We start from the raw sequence: 25303 nt of genomic DNA, 5'->3' as shown, positions 1-25303 counted from the left end.
TTTTGTTTTAATCGAAAAAAATTGATGGATAAATAAATTTTACATTACATCTATACTTTTTATTACATAAATTGTTCTTTTAAGAGGGAAAAATCTATACGAATCGCTTTTATAAAAGCAGTACCTACTTATGACATACAAAGCCATTTTCATCATTCATTAATCGCTATAAATTTAAATTCATTCTATCGAGTTGTCAAAAGTGTCGAGCGGAGCGTCGCGCAGCCTGCATTTATTTGTTTTATAAAAACCCGCCTTATCAGCGAATTATTGTTGCGGCAAAAAATAACACACATTTCAAGGTAATTTTTCACACTCGCTAAAATAACATTGACTGTAGCGTTTCCACGGCTGAATTCATAACAGCGCAGCCGTTCTGTCAACTGTCGGAAATAAGATCGACGATGACTACATTATTCGGGGATTGGCTTTCCGTTAGTTTGTGATAATGAATTAAATTGATTAACTTATCGCGTTTTATTTAAAACTGTTTTTTAGTTTGATTATATTTATTTCATATTGATTTCAGCCAATGACGAATCAATCATCACCAATGGAAGAGCAGGAAAAATTGCTGGATGAGTCTTTGAGTGTCGTCAAAGTTCAGGTACTTTATTATACTTCATAATTCGTTACAAATATTTAATTTTATTATCAATTGTTGCCCTAATTAATTTCCTCAAATGACAGATCCATTGTTTACGCCGTTCTGTCATCATTGTAACGCCAATATTTATACAAGATTCTTACTAGAACAGCGATCAAATAATATTGTGTTACCGCATTCCATTAATTGTCATTTATTGTTTATTTTTATCATAGACATATTTACAATTCAATTTTACAATGCCTTCCCGCGCATCATTTATGGATGACGTGGCCGAAGGACGCGATCTATTTCGTTTCTAGCTATGGGTATTTTTTGTTTATTGATAGCACTTTTGTTAGTAGTTTCGTTATTTATCAATTATTATTTGCCAATCATGGGTAGAATGGATCATTATCAGACAGGAGGAACATCTAATTTAACATACTCAAGCTATAAAGGATTGTGTATGATTCGTTTTGTGTTTATAACAGCCGATATAATCAATATTTTCATTCATCATTTTCTTGTGGAAAATTCGCCTTCGTAAATACGTTGTTTTCGTAAGTTGGTAATGAATGACGTCATAGAAACGATGGTCTTATTTTATTAAAATGGCTTAATTATCGGCGGCACTCTCCCAACCCCCCCCCCCTCCCCTCATATTTGTATAACACAAATGGCAGTTTAGTGGTAAACAAACAATCCATACTAGTAAAACATGCTACGTCATAAAACGTTCAATGACGGAAATTTGATGACGTATGCGAACGCACGTTTTTCGTTTTATTCAGATATCTAAAGTTTAAACCTTCATATCTCCCTTAGTTCTTTACAGATTTCAATAAGAATGTTACCAATTGTCTTGTGATTTTTCACATTAGCTTATAAGCCAATAAAACAACAACGTGACAAAAAAAATAATTGGTGAATGTTACACGTGTAAAGTGATCACTTAAACCAGCCCATGATGATCGTAAGCCCCGTAAATGCCCAGACTTCCATTTTCTTCTTCAGCTATGTTGATATTTCAAAAAATAATATACGGTTTTCCAAATTTATGTTTATACATATATCGCTCACTCCTTTCAAGAACGTCATAAATCAAAAAACTTGATTTTTCAGGAGAACGTTTTTAAAGTATAAAAATATAATACAATGTATTAAAAATAAATATCAAGACACTTAATAAACTTTTTACTATGCAACAGATCTTTTTAGATGAAACCTGAAGGTTTTTTCTCCATTTGAAAAATATTTAGTATATTTTAAAAAATAATTAAACAATACCTTTTCTTCAAAATACAATATTAAACTTTCTTACTTGTAGCGGGTAAATATTAAGTTAAAAATATGCCGCGTTTGCTGGGAAATAGTACATTTTCTGGGCATTCCGAAAACATGCACAACTGAAAATTGACGATTTTTGATTTATGACGTTCTTGAAAGGAGTGAGCGATATATTTTTCTTACGCTAGTGTTTACATTTTTGTAATTTTCATTACAGGCCCTTCAGATGAAAAGATGTCTGGACAAGTCAAAGCTCACAGAGGCCTTGAAGCACGCGTCCACAATGCTGGGAGAGCTGAGGACATCGATGCTTTCCCCCAAAAGCTACTACGAACTATGTATCCTTCACACCATATCGAATGTGTCCAAATACTTGTTCATGGGTAGAATGATGAATGTTGCACGTATGCAAAGTGATCACTTATGTTAATAAAAAGCCTTATCCGCACCCCAATGGTGCATAGGGCACCGCGTCACATAAACGCAGTGTTATCTTGATCGTTTACACATGAAGGAAAGGTGATCAGCCCTCCGCTTCAGGTACCAGTCCAGGGTAATATTAAAAAAATATTACAGTGAAAAAATCACTAATATTTATTTTACCCCCCTTGGGAATCGAACCCGGGACCTCCAGAACGGTAGCCGAGCGTGCTGACCATTACACTACGGAGGCGGACAATGAGTTTATATATGATAAGTTTTGCTAGGGTAAATGTATCGCCTCCGGTAATCCGCCTCCGTGGTGTAATGATTAGCATGTTTGGCTACCATACTATACTGAAGGTCCCGGGTTAGATTCCCAGGGGGGGGGGGGTGAAATTGAATATTAGTGATTTTACACACTAATATTTATTTCACATTACCCTGGGCTGGTCCCCGAAGCGCAGGAGTGATCACCTTGCCTTCATGTAAGTAACAATCAAGATAACATTGTGTCGCTACGATACAGTGCCCTATGCACCATTAGGCGCGGATAAGGGTTAGAAAAAGAAGTTATTGTGAATCTGAATACATACTAATAAATCCCATCCATAATCAAGGGCATTATATAAAAAAAAAACAATTATGTAATTTTTCAGACTGGTGATGTTGGTTATGACAAAATCCAGTTGCTGGTCAGATAAAATTTATGAGGAAAATTTACAAAGTTGTTATTTTATTATATTAAATGCAGTTCCACCAAAAAATGTCAGTATAAAACTCAACCTTTCCGGGAGTATAAACGTAAATGAACGTCGGTGCGAATTTTTTTTCAAAGAAGTATCCACGTTAATGAAGTCCATCTGTCAGTTGGTATGATGCAACTTGTATAGCAATGACATCTGTGGATACTTGTATTTAATTTTGTCCTCTTCTTCTTCTTCAAAGCATTATCCGCACCCCGATGGTGCATAGGGCACTGCATCATATTAATGCAGTGTTATCTTATCATTAACACATGAAGGAAAGGTGATCAGCCCTCCGCTTCAGGTACCAGTCCAGGGTAATATTGAATAAATTGATTCTAACACCATAATATCTCATACAATATGTACATGAAAAAAAAATATATATATTTATATATATATATATATATATATATATATATATATATATATATATATATATATATATATATATATATATATATATATATATATATATATATATATATATAAATATTAAAAGAGCAAAGGAAGACCGAGAAAAACATGGCACGATCAGGTATGCCAAATACTTAAAAGTGGTCAGGTTAGGAGTCGTAATAATCGGCGGGTATGTATGAGGAGATGCATGAACGTGGAAAAGACGGAGAATGTTTACAAAGACAGAGTGGTGTGGCGTTCTATTCTCTCTGCCTACCCCTGCGGAAAGCGGCGTGATGGTTAGTTAGTTAGTTAGTTCAGAAAGGTTAAAATCCATTTTTATTTTAAGTGCTCTTTTGAGGGGACAAGAAAGGCCTGGTGTAAGCGCCCTGTCTAGCATCCCTCTCTCCGTTTGTCCTTAACGATGAGGAACCAGACATGGCGATAACGGACGAGCTCCGCTACCTGGAGCTGTACCTGCTGGAGGAGTTCCAGAAGGGGCGGCGGGTGGCCGACCTGTACGAGCTCGTCCAGCACGCGGGCAACATCGTGCCGAGGCTGTACCTGCTCATTACCGTGGGGCTGGTCTACATCAAGACCAACAACAGCCTCAAGAGGGACCTGCTCAAGGTGAGGAGCTTCTTTGCATTGAAAAAATTGGTTTGTTTCTAAATAATTATATCGTTTTGAAATTGCAAAGTTAAGAGTTTAAAAAAAATATATTAAAATATTTTTTCTCTATATATTCTAAAAAACAAAAAATATACATTCTTAAAAAAAATCTGGTATGAAATGACGTGTGACCTCTCCGGTGGTCGGCCGGTGATTGAATTCTGTGTTTGCGTTGTATCCCCTTAAAGAATGAAATCAATTTTAATAAATAAATAAAACTGACTAAATTTATCTCTGAACCTTGGATTAAATGGTTTTCAAAGCACCGTCGATGTTCATCTCTTCCAGGACCTAGTAGAGATGTGTCGGGGAGTTCAGCATCCGCTCCGAGGACTGTTTCTCAGGAACTACCTTCTGCAGTGCACCAGGAACGTCCTTCCTGATGTAGCGGAGGCGGAAAACGAGGCTGAAGGAACTGTAAGGATGTTCACATGTTGACACATTGTTTGCGGGAAACGGTTAACACTCTCTTCCCGGTGTTGTGTACCTTGTACACATTGCTTCTAATAACTAAAATATCTCTATAAATATAATAAATACAAGGCTAAGGTTTTAGGTATTCCTCCATAACATATTTACGCATTGATTTAAAAAATAATATTAATAAAAATCATCATTTATCAGGTACATCGGAGGCATTTTGTGAATATCGGAAATAAATTTGTGTATAAACAGCGCATGAAGACCGCGACACTATATTCGCATCTCATTCTTGCATACTTGCACTGTGCATGCGTGAGGAGCTCAAAGCTCAATGTTCTCTGGCTAGCGGTCAGTAGCTCTTGAGCTTCCGACAAGAAGGGACCTATGCTTGTTCTGTGAGCATTACCAGATGGTTTTTTTTAATGTTTTCAGCAAATAAATCTAAATTTTTATGATTTTTGACTTCATTTATAATTAATTATTAGCTATGAATGTCCGTATTTTTCCGATTTAAAATCGCTAATTTTTTATTGTGTAGTGCCTACCCAACACCGGGACGCGCATTTTATTTTTGCACCGAAAGGGAAAGGTTAAAAGCGTCTTTAACATACTGATGGTAGAGAGCGGGAGACGCTTATAAGCGTTCTATTTGCTTACTTTTGATAGAGCGTAGAAGAAGCCAAAAAACATTGTACAGATGGGAATTAGGTTTGCGATTACTTGTGATTAGTATATGACTACTAATTAGGGTCGGGGTTGATGAAAAAACGATAATAACGTGTTTAACCCATTGCAATACAAAGCCGACGATTTGCCGGCTGTCTTTGTAGTGATTTTTATTACTTTTAAATTGATGACAATAACTTTATTTTGTATATTAAAGCATTGATAACTTTATTCATAAAAATGACATAAATAAGTATATTTCGGTTAAATAAGTATATCTAGCTTACGAACAAAAAAATAAGGATGCTTTTATGTTTTGCCATTTTTATTTTGTGTGTAATAATAATGTCATTGTAATAAAAAAGTGTCTAAATTAAATAGTGTGTTGTATGAACAAATTATGTCATCTGTATTAGTGGTGCAATGGGTTAAAATACAGGCTCACATTTTTTAAACTCGTATTTATTACAACAGTATGTGGAGCAGAAGACAAATCGCTCACTCCTTTCAAGAACGTCATAAATCAAATAACTTGATTTTTCAGGAGAACGTTTTTAAAGTTTAAAAATATAATACAATGTATTAAAAATAAATATCAGGCCACTTATTGAACTTTTTACTGTGCAACAGATCTTCTTAGGTAAAACCTGAAGGTTTTTTCTCCATTTGAAAAATATTAGTACGTTTAAAAAAATAATTAAACAATACGTTTTTTTCAAAATGCAAAAACAACACTTTCTTCCCTGTAGCGGGTAAATATTAAGTTAAAAATATGCCTCTTTTGCTGGGATATAGTACATTTTCTGGGCATTCCGAAAACATGCACAACTGAAAATTGACGATTTTTGATTTATGACGTTCTTGAAAGGAGTGAGCGAAATGAATATTCAATTATTGGAATGTGTAATGTGTCTTGCTAGATTTTTTAATATTTTTTTCTAGAACGTAAAAAAGTTTCATTTGTAAAACGCAAGGGTGTAATGCAGGCATGGGGAACCTTTCTATTTCAAAAGGCCATATTCACTTATTTGATTCAACATGAGGCCGCAGTAAAGAAAACATTGACACCCCCCATATTAACTAAATATTTTAATTATATCGCAATATAAATTGTTAAACATGCAATTTAGAAAAATATGGAAAAAATACATAATTACAAATAAATTTATTTATCATCAAGGTGCGTATCTATAAGAAACATACTTAATACATAAAAAAGTACGCACATCATTAAAAATATTTGTCAACAATATTTTGAGTGTGTCCAAATACTTGTTCACAAAATCTGGATTATCTCCAATTTACAGGAGTTATTTTCATATTATTTTTTGACATCTCATCAAAGATGAAGAAGAATATGGAAGTCTGGGCATTTACGGGGCTTACGACCGTCATAGGCTGGTTTAAGTGATCACTTTACACACGTGTAACATTCACCAATTCTACCTATTATTGACAACCACACTACTCAAATTCTTGGAAGTTCTATATATATGAACCAATTTAGAAACCTTGTTCATGAATCACTAGAACTTCACTAGAGACATCTATTGGTGAGATGTAAAGAAGCTTTTTTACATTTCATCAGAAAAAAGCTTCTTTACATCTCACCAATAGATGTCTCTAGTGAAGTTCTAGTGATTCGTGAATAAGGTTTCTAAATTGGTTCATATATATAGAACTTCCAAGAATTTGAGTAGTGTGGTTGTCAATAATGGGTAGAATTGGTGAATGTTACACGTGTGTAAAGTGATCACTTAAACCAGCCTATGACGGTCGTAAGCCCGTAAATGCCCAGACTTCCATATTCTTCTTCATCTTTGATGAGATGTCAAAAAATATTTGTCAATGTTACTTTTAAAAAAAATTGGCATCAGTCAAAAGGCCGCAATAGAATAGCCAAAAGGCCGCATGCGGCCTTAAGGCCGCAGGTTCCCCATGCCTGGTCTAATGAATGTAATATTTTTTTTAGATAAAGGATGCCATTGATTTTGTGCTGATGAATTTCGCCGAAATGAACAAATTGTGGGTTCGGATGCAGCATCAAGGTCACTCCAGGTAATCAAAATATATTTTTTATAATACAGTGATACCTCGCATAGCGAATAACAATTTATACACTTGTGTAACGTTCATCATTCCACCCATTATTGCCCGTCCATATTGCATTCATTTTTGAAACCTGTATACATGCAATGGTCTCAGAACCTTCCACATACGGGTAGGTTTTTTCGATAGGTTTGTGAAGCACAGCTGACTGGCGCCACCAGTGAATGCATTGTTTGCGGGAAACGCTTAAAAGCGTATTTTACATACTGTTGGTAGATAGCGAGAGACACTTGTAAGCGTTATATATTTGTTTACTTTTGGTAGAGCCTCCGTAGTGTAATGGTCAGCGCGCTCGGCTACCGTTCTGGAGGTCCCGGGTTCGATTCCCAGAGGTGGGTCTAATAAATATAAGTGATTTTATCACTCTAATATTTATTTAATATTACCCTGGACTGGTACCTGAAACGGAGGGCTGATTACCTTTCCTTCGTGTGTTGACGATCAAGATAATACTGCGTTTATATGATGCAGTGCCCTATGCACCATTGGGGTGCGGATAAGGGTTCAAAAAAAAATAATAAGAGCGCGAGAGACGTCAAAAAATGCTGTACAGATGAGAATTGAGTTTGCGGTTACTTGTGCTTAATATACTACCCTAATTAGTATACTAATAAGGTCGGGGTTGAAGAAAAATCCGCCCGACAACAATGTGTTGATAAATTGGTGAAGTATTTATTAAGTCTGCCTCTGTGGTGTAATGGTTACCGTGTATAGCTAACGTGCTAAAGGTCCCGGGTTCGATTCCCAAGGGGGGTGAAAATAAATATTAGTGATTTTACACTCTAATATTTACATATTTAATACAACTTTGGACTGGTCACTGAAGCGCAGGTTCGATCACCTCGCCTTCTTGTAAGTAACGATCAAGATAACACTGCGTTAATACGATGCAGTGCCCTATGCACCATTGTGTGCAGATAAGGGGTAGAGATTTTTTTATTCATTTAGCGTTTATTTATTGTTTCGGCATTCACTTTGTAGTAAGACATGATGAAATTTAAATTTAAACACTTGTTTTTTAACCACTATTGATCCATCTCTTTGGTGGTCTGTCCGGGAGTCGTCTACCGTGGGATTGGCCATAGTATAAAAGTGGTAAAACATTACTCTTTTGATTTAAATTTTATTTAGCTTGCTTCGTTATTGCTTAACTCATTGTGTTCAATAAACAATTTTTTTTCCAGGGACAAAGAGAGACGGGAACGCGAGAGGGAGGAGCTTCGCATCCTGGTGGGGACCAACCTGGTGCGGCTGTCCCAGCTGGAGAGCGCCGGCCTTCCTCAGTACAAGAAACTGATACTGCCCGGAATCCTGGAGCAAGCCGTGTCCTGCCGGGACGCCATCGCGCAGGAGTATCTCATGGAGTGCATCATCCAGGTAGGACCGTCTCAAAATATCTCCAATTTCAAGTTCCTACCGTTTTTAGTTCAATCATGAAATACAACATTTTTGGATATTTCATATTTTGTCTGCAATAAGCACGATATTAATACACTTCGGACGGGAAAGGTATTTCTACCCATTGGGTGGATTGATGCTTAAAGAAGCGAAGAGTATTTTTACCTTCTGCACCGGCCTCATTTCAAAGGCAGAAAAGAAGGAATTATTTAATGTTTTTATATGAGTATTATATACCAATCTCTTTGTTCAGATCTAAACTATATGTACACAATTCGCTCACTCCTTTCAAGAACGTCATAAATAAAAAATTGTCAATTTTGAGTTGGGCGTGTTTGCGGAATGCCCAGAAAATGTACTTTATCCCAGCAAAAGCGGCATATTTTAAACTTAATATTTACCCGCTACAGGGCAGAAAGTGTTGTTTTTGCATTTTGAAGAAAAGGTTTTGTTTAATTATTTTTTAAAATATACTAAATATTTTACGAATGGAGAAAAAACCTTCAGGTTTTACCAAAAAAGATCTGTTGCACAGTAAAATGTTCAATAAGTGGCTTGATATTTATTTTTAACACATTGTGTTATATTTTTAAACTTTAAAAACGTTCTCCTGAAAAATCAAGTATTTTGATTTATGACGTTCTTGAACGGAGTGAGCGAATTATCAAATCCCGTTGACAGCGGTCCACAGGCGTAAAAAACTCCCATTCGAAATGTGTCTATCTAAATTTTAATACTTTTATTTTTTGGTACCGGAGTTCGTCAATGGTGAATTGTTTATAATTTCTAGGTGTTCCCTGATGAGTTCCACCTCGCTACCTTGCAGCCGTTCCTCAAGTCCTGCGCGGAGCTGCAGCCCGGAGTCAACGTCAAGAATATCATCATCGCTCTTATCGACAGACTAGCGGCGTTCAGTCAGGTGACCATTTTCTTTATCACCTTATTTATATATTTGAACTTTATGTACAGAAAAGAAATAAGTGCATTGGCGGGCTTATTACTAAAAAGCAATATCTTATACCAGCCAAAAACAGACTAGTGATATTGATCAAAACGTTTGATAAAATATAGCTGTTTGCAATCAGAGGGTAGATAGTACTTGAACATTTAAAAAAACATAAATTGCAAATTGACATTTAAAAAAACATAAATTACCAAAGATGATAATAAGGAGGACTAAGGAAAGAGGGAGTTTAGGGAAAGAGGTAGAGGTAAAAACTAAGGGAGGAGGTTTGATGGACAGTTAGGATTCTAATGATAAATAATAATGTCTCAGATGTTTCTTAACACGTTGTCGGCGGGACACGGCATTTGCCGTTTTTCGCGGACTGTCTGTCAACTGCGGGATACGGCAAATGCCGACTGTTGGTTATCGGCGGGAAACGGCAATATACGGGTTTGTTATCAGCGTCAAATAAAACGCGTTGAAGGGTAATCTGCTACCTGGGTGCTAAGCGACAGTCTGTTGACGTTATTTGAGATGCCTTGTTGGATTGGCTAGTGTGTCGCTTGTAAAGGCATCGGCAGAAATCTAGAGTTTTTATGCGATCTCAATCTCCAGTTTAGTTTGAGTCATTCTAAGTATTGGACTATTTTTCATACCGCTTACACTGTTTTGTTTACTGTTTGGTATTTTATTATTTGAATATATTAGCATTGTATAGGGAATGATACCTCGGAGGGGAAGGCTATTTTTTAGAGTTTACAATGCTTCTAAAATTGTGAAATACGGAATACTTAATTAAAAATTATGATTATAATTTATTTTTGATAGTCAAATGTCATATATGATTTCCTTGAAAATTTCAATTGAAAATATTATTTGGTTCAGAAATTGTGTCAATTTTAAGAAAGCGATATATATTTTGCGCTAATCGCGAAAAACGTCCGCTATAGGCTAGAGTCTATTGTTTGAAGCGCCCGACTACAATGTGTTATTAGAGAATTATTAATTATTCACTTCTAATGAAGCGTAGAGCACTGGTACTGCATTGAATTCACGCTATGATACCTCATCGCTTAATACATTGTGGTGATTCGATACTCAGTCATAAGTAGGTACCTGAACAAATAAGCAAACCCATCAGGTTGCCTGCACTGGTAAACCTGCCAGGTTGTCAGCCCTGCGTACTAAGCGGGAGTCCATAAAAACCAACATGCACATGCAATCTATCTCTAGTAAAATCAAGAATTAATTTCATACACCTAAGTAACTTCACTGCTAACTTAGAATCAATAAAATGTATAAACTCATGCCTCTAGCGAGATAGCGAGTGTTTTTGCCTAGAATTTTCACTCATGAATTACATGAAATTATAGTAACTTTTAAGAGTAAATCCACTCACAAGTAGGCATAGGCTATGAATCTTATAAAGTTGAAGCCTGAGTAGGGACATGATAAACGGTTTTGCATAAGCCGTAGCTAGATTTCAGAGTCACTTGGACGTTAGGTAATTAAAAAAAAAAAATACAATCTATCTCTTTCTGCACAATCACCGCTCAAGACAGATGCTGCCAGCGACCAAACCTTCGCATGACAAAATTATTTTCACTTAAACTCAGTGATTTTTATTATTTTTAAAAGATAGTTTTACAGTCCTTACTTGTATTTTATTTTATAACTTGATTAATAAACTGTGATCCTCAGGAGTTTTACGTGGTTTCCTCCCAGCAATGAGCAAATGCTGAGAAGTTCCTATTTGACCCACACTAGATTATCCCTCCTGTTCCCAACACAGATTCAAATAAAAACATATTGAATTAGCTAGAAGAAACAAAAATCCAGTAAATGATCTATAAACCTTGTACATAATAAGCAAGGTAAATAATAAATGCAATTCCCATCTAAAAACAAAAAAATAAAATAAACTGTGATCTGTGATCAAGTACATAAGTACGATTTTCATTTACAAGCAATCTTACACATGACTTTTAGATTTTTTTGTGCAATACTATTGAATGTTTCTCTCCTTATTTTTGGTCTTTTTCATTTCCATTCTAGCCACAACAATTTTTCTTCTTCTCTTCTAGTTTTCTGCCCTCTACTGCGAGATATAGGCCTATTCCCTATCCTTCCTTTTTATTTAGTCAGTTGCTGCTTGCAGACAGTTTTTACCCCCCACGCGGCTATCTCCTCGGATCATCTTTGAGGTCTTCCGACGCCTCTTATCTCCCGAGGTCTACATCTTCATAATAGTAACAATAATATTGTTTTTTTTTCTCAGAGAAATGATGGCAATATAACTATGGTCGTGGTGAACGAGGAAGGGTCAGAAACCGGTACATCAGATGTCCAACTCTTTGACGTGTTCTCAGACCAAGTGGCTTCCATTACGCAGGTAAATCATACTAGACTACCTAGAAATAATACCTCATTTATACCTTCCCCTCCTGGTGACATGACTTACTACAACTCGACTTTTAAAATGAGAATATCAATATAAAATATAATAGATATGGGTTCACAATTTTTGTGTTCCTCCGTACTATTATAGCTGTTGAGGTCACCAATTATGGCTCTTTGACTTTGTAGCTATTGGTTTCGGGAACAGCTATTTTGGGGGCGGCGTGTTGCCGCGTTTTGTGATTGTTAATGCAAAGGAGTGGTGCACAGAATGAAAACGAAATGATGTACTTACAGTGAGTTCCTTTATTGAAATAAATGCGATTCTATACTAAACACTGGAATCAAATAATTACAAATAATTTACAATTTTTATAGTTAAAGAAGTGAAGTGAAAATCGAAATAAAACGTCTGTGCGCGTCAACGATCGAAGCAATCCTCTCCGCTTTTGAGTTCTGTCGCTTCAGAGTCGTGTCCGCTCGGAAATCTTCGGTTTAGTTCGTATCGAAACGCTTCTGTCCTGCTCACGTCAGCGCTGCAACTCGACGGTGTGGCTACATAGCCCACAGTATAATCATGTATTACATGAAAGCATTTTAATATAAAGTTATGCACACGTTCTTTTGTGTTTTGTCCTCCCCTTATGGGGGTGGTATTTGGATCCTCTGCCTTTGTTCACCCAGGAAGCCCTTCTTTATTTATGTTTTTTTCTTCTCTTAATGTAAATAACAGTGTTTTTTTTAAAATATTAGTTACTAGTTCTCTATTACTTTAGTCTTTGTCTTTGTCAAGTCATTGTTTGTTTTCGTCTTAAATTGTATTTTATTTTTGGAAAAATCGTATTTATTTAATTTTTTTGTTTGTTTTCTTATTGTTTTATTTTATTAAAAGTAAAAGAGGTAATGAGGGGATCCCGAGGGGTGGGGACGAAGTGTCGGCCTCTGTCCGTACATCCTCCTCCCCCCTCATTAATTGAATAGAGCATTATTTATTTCTTCAGAAATATTTTGAAGATTTTCCTCTATGTGCAGCTGACAGAGAGTCCCTCCGGACTCTATAACTGCTGCGGGTGGATGGCGGGCTCAGATTCCAAAAAAAAATAATATATATATATATATATATATATATATATATATATATATATATATATATATATATATATATAAAGTTATTCATTTGCAGCGACGGAAATAAATAATTTGTGAAAAAAATCAGGAATAAAATCACTAATACACAAATGTTTCTAAGTGTGCGCGTGTGGCGTGCTTTGCAAGTATACGCGCGTGTCGTAACGTGTTTACTCTGCCAGTCCAGTAGTGCGCAGATCGTCTTACGCGACGGTCGTGTCACTACGCCAGCTATAACGGCCACTTACAATGTCTTTCTTTCTCATTTTCAGGTAATTATCAGAGCTAACATTACAAAATCGTTACATTTCAACTTCCACCATAGTCAATAAAAGCAGCATTCAGGAATGTTCTAATTTTTCCCATTTTTAAACTACATTTTCATTCGGTGTACAAAATACATATCACCGGTTCTTGCGTAAAATTTTAGCACCGTAAGAAAAAGGGAACACGTTTAGTTTCGAGAACTATGTATAGATGTTCTCATCAACTGGTGAAAATACAAGTGTTCGTCATTTATGCTAAATTTGCTGAATTTTTCATGATTGTGCCTAGTAATGACAGTATCATAACTGATTGAGTTTAATACATATACGAAAAAAGGAACGCAAGAGGGAAGAGCTTAGCATCCTGGTGAGCTTGAATAATATTTTGTTTTAATACAGTGAAATGTTCGCCTCCGTAGTGTAATGGTCAGCACGCTACCATTCTGGAGGTCCCGGGTTCGATTCCCAGGGGGGTAAAATAAATATAAGTGATTTTTTTCACTGTACTATTTATTCGATATTACCCTGGACTGGTACCTGAAGCGGAGGGCTGATCACCTTTCCTTCATGTGTAAACGATCAAGATAACACTGTGTTTGTATTACGCAGTGCCCTATGCACCATTTTATGGTTTCTATTCTACACTATTCTATGGTTTAAATAAAAAAATACAGTGAAACCTCTATTTATCGTTTTTAAGGGGACCTATTGAAATAAACTATGAATGCGGGAAAACAATGAATGCGGGATAAAGAAGTCAATACACAAGGAGATACGATCGAGTAAAGATACCGTCCTCCCAATCTGCATAACCATTAGTAGGTGGAAATTTCAAGAATACAAGTTTTAGATGTTAATAAATGTATTTATTTAAAAAAATACAGAGTTGAACACAACACAAAGATCTTCAGACCTCTTCTGCTGTATCCATCACACAAGCTTTCGATAGTCTGTATCCCACACGTTGAAATATTGCCGTCGAATGTAACAAAATCAAAAAAAAAAAATGGTGGATAGAAACGATCCATGCGATCTATTTTTGTATGAAATGAATCCGGGGTAGAAGAAATAAACGACACATCCGGGAAAACGATTATTCGAGGAACGATAGATAGAGGTTTCACTGTATATATTTTCACTTATAGAGCAGACAGGACATGCCCGCCGAGGACATGGTCTCCCTGCAGGTGGCGCTGCTGGGGCTGGCGCACAAGTGCTACCCCTCGCGCGAGGACTACATCGACAAGGTGCTGCAGAACACCATCGGCATCTTCACCAAGCTGCAGATCACCACGTGAGTAGGCAAGCGCGCCAGACAGTCGATCGACTGTCATACATAATTGATATCTCAGCCTAGATGAAGAAGAATACGGAAGTCTGGGTTGCAGGGCTTACATGACCTATCTTAGGCTGGTTGAGTGATCACTTCATTCACCATTCTACCCATGATTGACAGCCACACTACTCAAACTTGTGTTCTTTCATTTTTATTTATGGATTTGGCGTTTAATTTTAACTCTATTTTAATTTATATATTAAATATTAAAATCAAACATTGATATATAGAGTCTACTAAATTGTTTTATTATTGTGTCCACATCCATAGTGTATGGTCAGCATGCTCGGTTACCGTTCTGGAGGTCCCGGGTTCGATTCCCAAGAGGGTCAAAATAAATTTTAGTGATTTTTCGGTCTAATATTTATTTAATATGACCCTGGACTGGTACTTAAAGCGGAAGGCTGATCACCTTTCCTTCGGGTAGTTAACAGTCAAGATAACACTGTTTCTATACGATGCAGTGCCCTATGCACCATTGGGTGCGGATAAGGGTTAGAAAAAGAAGAAGAATTAGGAGTAGAAGAAATAAATTATTCATCAGGGAAAACGATTATTCCAGAAATGATAGAGAGAGCTTTCACTGTAATTAAGTGCGAAATGAAGCTTGACACAAATGTCTCTATTCCACAGAGTGGACTACAACACAAACGTCTGCAAGGAGCTGACGCGACTCCTCAAGCTTCCCGTGGACCACTACGCGGACATCCTGACGGTGATCCGCCTTACGGAGTACGCCAACCTGCTGCAGTACCTGGACTACTGCGGCCGCAAGGCGCTCGCCGTGTACCTGCTCAGCAGCGTGCTGGACAACGGGACTCTCATCACCACTCAAGAACAGGTACCGGTAGCGTGGTGGAAGGGCGTTACTACTCTCACTGCCACTCAAGATCAGGTGGTGGACAGATATTAATACTTTCATTACCACTCATAATCAGGTACCCGTTATATGTTGTAAAGACATTACTATTCTCATTACTACTCAAGATCAATCAATCAAACAATTATCCGCACCCCAATAGTGCATAGGGCACTGCATCATATAAACGCTGTGTTATCTTGGTTGTTAACACAAGAAGGAAAGGTAATCAGCCCTCCGCTTCAGGTACCAGTCCAGGTAACCGAGCGTGCTGACCATTACACTATGGAGGCGGTCAAAAAGACTACCACTCGATATCAGGTACCCGTAATATGGTGTAAGGACATTACTACTCTCATTTCCACTCGGAATCAGGTGCTGGTAATATAGTGGAAGGACATTACGATTCAAGATCAGGTACTGGTAACATGGTGGTAAGATATTACTACTCTCACTGCCACTCAAGATCAGGTGGTGGACAGACATTAAAACTTTCATTACCGCTCAAGATCAGGTGCCGGACGCATGGTAAAAGGACATTACTACTCTCACTGTCACTCGAGATCGGGTGCTGGTAAGGTGGTTCTCTTTGCCTGTTATGTGCAAGGGTTTATAGCATATTTAGTTTATATGGTTAAAAAATAATAGCTAAAGTGTTTAGTTAATGACAAATTAATAGGATTGATCCCTAAAAACAATACAATTGATACATCGATACAATACACAATGGATTCAATATCTTATATCAATCAAGATTTGTCACGTAGCTCATTTATCTGTCTTATTCGTCTTGTCATATTTTCTAAATAACACACTACTAAATCAGATAGATCTTTTTATTGTCAATTTTATTTATTTATTTGGGTTAACAACAGCAACATACGTCCCTCACTCCTTTCAAGAACATCATAAATAATAAATCGGCAATTTTCAGTTGTGCATGTCTTTGGAATGCCCAGAAAATGTACTATATCCCAGCAAAAGATGCATATTTTTAACTTAATATTTACCCGCTACAGGGCAGAAAGTGTTGTTTTTGCATTTTGAAGAAAAGGTATTGTGTAATTATTTTTTTGAATATACTAAATATTTTTCAAATGGAGAAAAAATCTTCAGGTTTTACCTAAAAAGATCTGTTGCACAGTAAAATGTTCAATAAGTGGCTTGATATTTATTTTTGATACATTGTATTATATTTTTAAACTTTAAAAATGTTCTGCTGAAAAATCAAGTTTTTTTATTTATGACGTTCTTGAAAGGAGTGAGCAATATATAAAAAAAAGCATTAAAAGAATATACAATAAATAAAGTCAATTATACTTAACCACAGAAACATAAAAAGATTAGTACAAAATATTTAGTGTAGATCTAGCAAATGAACACGTGTTATGAGAGAAAATGTGCATGTTTTAAGTGTGTAAGAGGGTGTGTGTGTGTGATGTTGATTCTAGTGGTCCTGTATATCCTATTGCCTCATAAATTTTCGTCAACATCATACCTTCTCTCGCAAATTCTGTTTTCAATTTAAATATCCTTTTTTTGTGTTCAGGTGAGCGCCGTGCTTGGGATGATGTCCTGTCTGGTGGCGGATCAGCCCGACCAGCCGACCACTCCGCAGGACGCCGAGGACCTGGTGGAGGAGCAGGGACTATTGGCAAGGTAAGGGAGACTGTCGGACACAGCGTCGTGGTACATCATCGATATAGTCATTGTTCCTTATATGGGTCCGGATATGATTAACCTTTTTTATTTATTGTAACTGCAGACAGTTGGTAGAATTCCATTTAAAATTTTCGTGTAATTTTTATTTTATTTATTTTTTATTTATTAAATATATCTACATTTTTAAGTATAACATAATAAATTTTAAACATTGATCCATATGGAAAACTTTTGTGTAATGTAATATATCCGAAATTAAACAAGGCTATTGGATTGATTTCTACTTTTATATGTAAAATGAAAATATGTGACGCATTTTGTCTTATCAAGACATTATCAAATACTCTATGAGTATTTGATGTCTTAATAAAAAAAAACATTACAAACACCCAAACCAATTGAAATTTTTTATTTTTTATTTTAAAAAAAAAGAGAAATATTTGTGATTTTAGTATTTATAAAAATACTACAATTTTATACTATTTCTGTGAGCCTAAGCGGATCATTATCAGAAATAGGTATCAAATTGTGGTAGAGTGGGTTCGAACCGAGAAACTCTGACTCAAGATTCCACGACACTAATCACGGGACCACAACCCGACACTGAATGAAAATTAATATTCCTTAAATTAATTTTTGCAATTGGTGGGAATCGAACTGCAAAGCCAGTTTCGCAGTCGAGTGTCTACCCGACTATCCCATGGCGCCTGTCAAACACTTTTCCTTTAAAAGCATCAAGTGGCTAAAACACGTAATTTCAATTTATTTCGATTTCAATTTTAATTTATAGTTAACATAAACATTACAAACTTAAATTTAAATCGTATACATTAACAAAAATAGAAAATAAGCAAGAATACTATTGCTAAAGGTGTAGAAGAATCCCGCTTCGGAAAACTCCTTCAGACACATGGAACAGATCAATATCCAATGAGATATTGTTCAACATAGCGCTAGCTCTTCTTACAGGCATAATCATCGGCAGGTTAGTCCTGTGTATAGGAATGTGAAACAATCTATGTCGACGCTGTCTTAGGTATCTATAGGGAACGTACAGACCAATGTTCCGGATAATTTCAGGATAATCGATTATACAGCGCAACAATTAATAATAATAATTTGTTCCAGGTTGATCCACCACTTCAGGTCGGACAATCCCGACCAGCAGTACCTCATCCTGAAGAGCGCCAAAAAGCAGCTGTCGGCGGGCGGCCCCCGCAGGCTGCCCCACACCGTGCCCCCCATACTGTTCCAGGCCTACAGGCTGGCCTTCACCTACAAGCAGCTCGCCAAACAGGTAATCCTCGTCGCCCTAATACGCAATCAACCCGACCTGACTTGACTTTAACTGACCCGAACTAACCTAACTTACCCGAACCTAAGAGATGAAACAAGTATTAAGCATATTATTTATCGATTCGGCATTAACTTTGCGGAATGACATGTTGATTTTTTTTTTCAAAATTAAAGACTTCTATAATACTACTTAATGATTTTTATTTCTTTCTTTTTATCTTTGGATGAAGACGGTTAGGTAAGGTAAGGTAAGTTAGGTTAGGTTAGGTTATGCAAAAGGGTCCATTAATCCGATCTGAGCTCTGTTTTCTGTTGTCCAGGATGAAATGTGGGAGAAGAAGTGCATGCAGATATTCCAATTCTGTCACTCCACCATCACGCAGCTGGTCAAAGCGGAGATGGCCGAACTCCCTCTCAGGTACTTAATAAAGTTATTCATTTGCAGCGACGGAAATAAATCATTTGTGAAAATTATTTCGAGAAATAAAAAGACTGTGTTTTGATCCACTCACATTTTTATTAACCAACTAGTTTCGGCAACAACCTGTTGCCCTCTTCAGGGTTTAATTTATGAAGAGGGCAACAGGTTGTTGCCGAAACTAGTTGGTTAGTAAAAATGTGAGTGGATCAAAACACAAAGTCTTTTTATTTCTCGAAATAATATATCAATATGATCCACAAAGTTAATGCTTTCAATATTCAAAACATTTGTGAAAAAATCGGGGATAGAATCACCAGTGCACAAACGTTTCTCAATTTGTACGTGCGTGCCGTGCTTTGCGTATATACGCATATCTTAGCGTGTTTAGTAGTGCCAGTAGCGTGCAGGTCGTCCTGCGCGGATGTCGTGTCGCTACGCTAACTATCGCAGCTACTTGCGATGTATTTTTTTCTCGTTTTTAGATATTTACCGGAACTAACATTACAAATTTTTTACATTACAACTCCAACTATGGTCAATAAAAGCAATATTCGGGAATAATCACATTTTTCCCGTTTTTAAATCACATTTCCATATGGTGTATAAAATACAACTTTTTTAGCACCGTAATGGCGCTTGTGCACTACATGGAATTTCACTGTCCGGCAGTCCGTTTTTTTTTTCAAATAAAAGCGACTACGACAGCTTAGCATGATCGAATTCACGCGCACCGTGATCACGCACCGATTGAGCGCACCGATTCAAAGAAATACGGACAGAAGCACAAGCCAATCATCCGTTTTATCATGCTAACCTGAATGCCGGACAGTAAAAACAAGTGCCCTAAGGGAAAGGCTAAGAACCATCCTCTCTGCAAAAATGAAGATGAGTTAAAAAAATAAAAACTCAACCATATGCGGATAGTCTAGTTCTACGCATCCTAGTGATGGCATCAGCCCCCATCTGTGTGGCAAGTTACAAGTTACGTCACACAGGGCTTTGCTTGCCGTTCTTCCAGGCTGTTCCTGCAAGGGGCTCTCGCCATCGGGCTGATCCAGTTTGAGAACTACGAGACGATAGCGTACGAGTTCCTGTCGCAGGCCTTCTCGCTGTACGAGGATGAGATATCGGACTCCAAGGCGCAGCTGTCGGCCATCACCCTCATCGTCTCCACATTCGAGCAGATGTACTGCTTCGGTGAGGATATCTTCACTAACTCTTTTGTATTTTAAAGAGAAATATTTCGCTCACTCCTTTCAAGAACGTCATAAATCAAAAAACTAATTTTTTCAGGAGAATGTTTTTAAAGTTAAAAAATATAATACAATGTATTATAAATAAATATCAAGCCACTTATTGAACTTTTTACTGTGCAACAGATCTTTTTAGGTAAATCCTGAATGTTTTTTCTCGATTTAAAAAAAATTTAGTATATTTAAAAAAATAATCAAACAATACCTTTTCTTCAAAATGCAAAAACAACACTTTCTGCCCTGTAGCGGGTAAATATTAAGTTTAAAATATGCCGCTTTTGCTGGGATATAGTACATTTTCTGGGCATTCCGAAAACATGCACAACTGAAAATTGACGATTTTTGATTTATGATTTTCTTGAAAGGAGTGAGCGATTTGTTCACATTTTGAGTGTGTCCAAATACTTGTTACAAAATCTGGATTATCTCCAATTACAGGAGTTATTTTCATGTTATTTTTTGACATCTCACCAAAGATGAAGAAGAATATGGAAGTCTGGGCATTTACGGGGCTGACGACCATTATAGACTGGTTTAAGTGATCAAGTTACACACATGTAACATTCACCAATTTTACCCATTACTACTCAAATTCTTGGAAGTTCTATATATATGGAGCAATTTTGAAATATTGTACTTGAATCACTAGACACATCTATTGGTAAGATATTCCATATTCCACATTCTTACAATTACTCCCATATTCTTCTTCATCTTTGATGAGATGTCAAAAAATAATAAAGAAATATTTGTGTCTTGACCCAGAACCTCTGGCATGGTAGCCTAATGTGCTGACCACTACACTTTGGAGATGGACATCATCTTCATATTTAGAAAATAATACTAGCTGTACCTTATTTTTAATATTAGCTGTATTTCATGCTTCTCGGCTGTCCAAACTCAAAACACCGTAATGAACTTTTTTTTTGTAGTACGTATTTTTGGGATTTTTGGACTAAGTAGATTCTACTTCGTCAAAAAATTCAAAAAAAACATAATACAAAAAAAAATGTCCCTTACTCTGTTTTAAGTTTGGACAGCCGTACTGCTGCTGCAGTGCCCTTTGCACTATTGTGTGAGGATTAGGGTTGGAAGAAGTTGACTCAACCATTTTCAATTTATGTAATGCAGTTATGAATATTATGAAGTGTTACAAAGTTAATGCCGAATCAGTGAATGAACGAGGTCTATTTGATGGTAGGCGAGGAGAATGCAGAGCCCATCAGGACGCAGTGCGCCCTGGCGGCCAGCAAGCTGCTGAAGAAGCCGGACCAGTGCCGAGGGGTCACCGCCTGCGCACATCTCTTCTGGAGCGGGAAGAACAGCAGCAGAGAAGAGGTAGGATGGTAGCACATGTTTTGCATACACATGAAAAAATGTGTTAATTGAACCGGTGATATAATTGAACTGGTGGCATAATGGAATCAGTGGCATAATTGAATTAGTAGCATTATTAATTAAATCCTCTCCTCTTCTTTTTCTTCCTGTGTATTCCATTTTATACCATACCCTTACCCTTTCTCTCCTCACACAAACATACACTCACACACACCCACCCTCTCTTCTCATTTCTTTCTCAGGGGAGTGGGTTCTTTTTACATGAAAAAATTTTTTTTCACGAAATCGATGTATTACGAAGAATTTTGGTAAAATATATTTTTTTTAAAAACACATTTTCGAAATATTTTTCAGTTATGACAAAATTACACACAAATATCCACAGATGTCATTGCTATACAAGTTACATCATACTAACTGACAGACGAACTTCAATGTTCATTAACGTCCATACTCCTTTAAGGAAAATTCGCACTGACGTTCATTTACGTCCATACTCCCTTGTTAACCGGATCCATGCGGCTCGCATAACCGTATGTGTTTTAACAAAACATGCCCCATACGCGGCTGACATAAGCGTTTGTGTTTTTTACATTGCTCCAAGTTTCGAACCTCAGTTCAACTTAGAGGGATTTTTTATGGTGTGGAACTTTGGATAAAATAATATGTCAATCCTTGGCCTTATGACATCTGTTGAAATATCTGACTTATAATTTGTAACATCGCAAGGATAAATAAAAGAACAGATCCCTGATTTTTCTTGCAGTTGGTAATTAGTCCACGCCATAATCATGCCCTATATCTGTCTCACTCTCGACGCTACGCATCGCCAGTGGGTAAGAGTGACACACGATGCGTGCTTTGAGATTTATTTATGTTACGATCTAATTTGTTTATATTACGATATGTTTCAAGAATAATGTGACACATGTGTATTATAGAGTACCAAAAAGGCTCAATGAATCCTATTGAACGTTTTTGTTTAGGAAAATAAATCGTTTCTTAACTAAATACATGATAAAAGTAATCATTTAAAAAACGGCGAAAAACTGCCGCGCACGGGCGTCTCTTAGGAACCAAGTTAACGCGGTTAAAAGGTTAATGTATAACAGTATTCATAACATGTATGTGGAATTATTTAATTTATTTTTATCATTTTAAATATATTTTTTATTTATTTTTTATTATGTACAAGCTGTATAATTCCCAAATAAATCAAATAAATAATTAAATCAGTAGGATAATTGAACTAGTGGCAAAATCGAATCTGTGGTATAACTGAATTGGTGACGTGGCATCATTGAATCAGAAGCATAATTTAATCATTAGCATCGTTGAACCATTGGTATAATTAAATCGGTGGCATAATTGAACGGGTGGTATAATTGAATCGGTGGTATAATTGAACGGGTGGTATAATTAAATTGGTGGTATAATTGAATTGGTGGTATAATTGAATCGGTGGTATAATTGAGCGGGTGGTATAATTGAATTGGTGGTATAATTGAATTGATGCCCTGTTTAGATGCGCGACGGGAAGAGGGTGCTGGAGTGCCTGAACAAGGGGGTCCGCATCGCGTCGCAGTGCATGGACCCCACGGTGCAGGTCCAGCTGCTGGTGGAGCTGCTCAACCACTACGTCTACTTCTACGAGAAGAGCAACTCACACATAACCACGGCCGTGCTCAACAAGGTACCTTCAATTGGAGCAAGCCATATATACTTAGCAAACTCCTCAACCGATGGCGCCACTATCAGTTGACGGGAGATATGTCGGCAACTCTACCATGTGAAATATAATAGACTCAACATTTTGAGTGTGTCCAAATACTTGTTCACAAATTTGGATTATATCCAATTCTTCTTCTTCAAACCCTTATCCGCACCCGATGATGTAAAGTAAATAAATAATAGTCCTTCAAACCCTTACCCGCACCCCAATGGTGCATAGGGCTCTGCATCGTATAGAAGCTGTGTTATCTTGATCATAAACACATGAAGAAAAGGCGAACAGCCCTCAGCATCAGGTACCAGTATAAATGAAACAAACATAAGTGATTTTTTCACTCTAATATTTATCCAATATGATCTTGGACTGGTACCTGAAGCAGAAGGCTGATCACCTTTCCTTCGTGTGTTTAAATTATTATTGATTGCAAGATAACACTGCTTCTATACGATGCAGTGCCCTATGCACCATCGGGGTGCGGATAAGGGTTTGAAGAACATTTATTTATTTACTTTTTGCTCTCTGGCCGATTCAATTATTAAAAAAATGAGCTTCTTTATATGTAGTTCCACGTCCTTTTGTGTCCAGGTGATGTCCAAGGTCCGGGAGGAGCTGCCGAACCTCGAGCAGTCGGAAGACACGGACCTGGTGAACGTCCACTTCAACAACACCCTCGTGCACCTGAGGAACGGGATGGAGGCCGCCGAGTCGGACGGCGTCACCTACGCCGACCTCGTGCTCTGAAACCTCCCGCCCAGAACCATCCCACTCTGAAACCTGTCACTATGAACCCTTTCACTGTGTATCATTCCACTCTGAAACCTCCCGCTCTGAACCATCCCACTCTGAAACCTGTCACTCTTAACCCTCCCACTCTGAATCATTCCACTCTGGAACCTCCCGCTCTGAACCATCCCACTCTGAAACCTGTCACTCTGAACCCTCTTACTCTTATCCCTTTCACTCTGAACCCTTTCACTCTGAATCATTCCACTCTGAACCCTTTCACTCTGAATCATTCCACTCTGAAACCTCCCGCTCTGAACCCTTCCACTCTTAACCCTCCCACCCTGATCCCTCTCACTCTGAACCCTTCCACTCTGAACCCTTCGTCCTCGTTCGGCCTTGGCCGGATGAACTCAGCAATATTGATTCGCGTGTTGGGTGCTATTATCGCTTTGTAGAGAATATCACAGGACTTGACACACTATTATGTTTAAGAAAACGCAATAAGCTTTCTAAATTTAGGAACAAAGAACTGCTCACATTTGAATAATTTTTCTATTTCGGATATCTCAACATAGATGAAGAAGTTTATTCAGATGGGTATGTGGAAATGCGGGTATTTACAGTGCTAATATTGGCTTTTTAGTCCACCTCCTTAGTGTAATGGTCATCACGCTCGGCTACCGTACCGGAAATCCCGGGTTCAATTCCCAGACGGGGGTCAAACAAATACAAGTGATTTTTTCACTCTTATTATTCAGTATTACCCAAGACTGGTACATGAAGCGAAGGGCTGATCACCTTTCATTCATGTGTTAACAACAATCAAGATAACACTGCGTTTGTATGACGCAGTGCCCTATGCACCATCGGGTGCGGTTAAGGGTTAGAAGGAATATTGGCTTTTATATACTGTGTAATATTCAACATTCATTACCTATGAATGATAACCAAATTACTAAAATTTCAAATATAGTTTATATATGAAGTTTTTTGACTAGTTCACTCAAGAATCACATAAATTATAGTAACTTTGACCATAAAGAGTAAACCCACTCGCAAGTAGGAATAGGCAATGAAACTCAAAAAGTTGGAGCCTAAGTCGGAGCATGATAAACGGTGATGCATAAGCCGTGGCTAGAACTAGAGTCTAAAAAGATAATGGGTAGGATGGTGAACATTGCGCGGTGTATATAGTGATCAGATCATAAGCCACGGGATGCTCGGACTTCCATAT

The 25303-nt window shown here is 37.2% G+C and overlaps 1 protein-coding gene across 2 annotated transcripts; it reads left to right on the top strand.

Moving 5' to 3' along the window:
• Positions 1-184: 184 nt before the first annotated feature.
• Positions 185-24418, top strand: LOC148312001 (vacuolar protein sorting-associated protein 35-like). Of its 2 annotated transcripts, none has more exons than XM_088277980.1 (18): positions 185-302; positions 530-607; positions 2094-2214; positions 3878-4071; positions 4402-4530; positions 7175-7260; positions 8496-8688; positions 9500-9628; positions 11934-12047; positions 14592-14740; positions 15416-15623; positions 17191-17300; positions 18432-18600; positions 18920-19017; positions 20039-20217; positions 21475-21611; positions 23137-23304; positions 23929-24418. In XM_088277980.1, exons 2-18 carry the CDS (start codon positions 533-535, stop codon positions 24082-24084), a joined length of 2415 nt encoding a protein of 804 aa, XP_088134106.1. In that variant the 5' UTR covers positions 185-302; positions 530-532; the 3' UTR covers positions 24085-24418. The 2 variants fall into 2 exon arrangements, with proteins under 2 accessions (XP_088134106.1, XP_088134104.1); XM_088277978.1 differs by lacking the exon at positions 185-302 and adding an exon at positions 351-434.
• Positions 24419-25303: the final 885 nt, after the last annotated feature.

Source organism: Brachycentrus maculatus, unplaced genomic scaffold (genome assembly GCF_059751285.1).
Source record: "Brachycentrus maculatus isolate JH-2025_06_01 unplaced genomic scaffold, ASM5975128v1 h1tg000053l, whole genome shotgun sequence".
Lineage (NCBI taxonomy): Eukaryota > Metazoa > Arthropoda > Insecta > Trichoptera > Brachycentridae > Brachycentrus > Brachycentrus maculatus.
The sequence above is the reverse complement of the archived record's forward strand: the minus strand, read 5'-3'. Positions and strand labels throughout refer to the sequence as shown.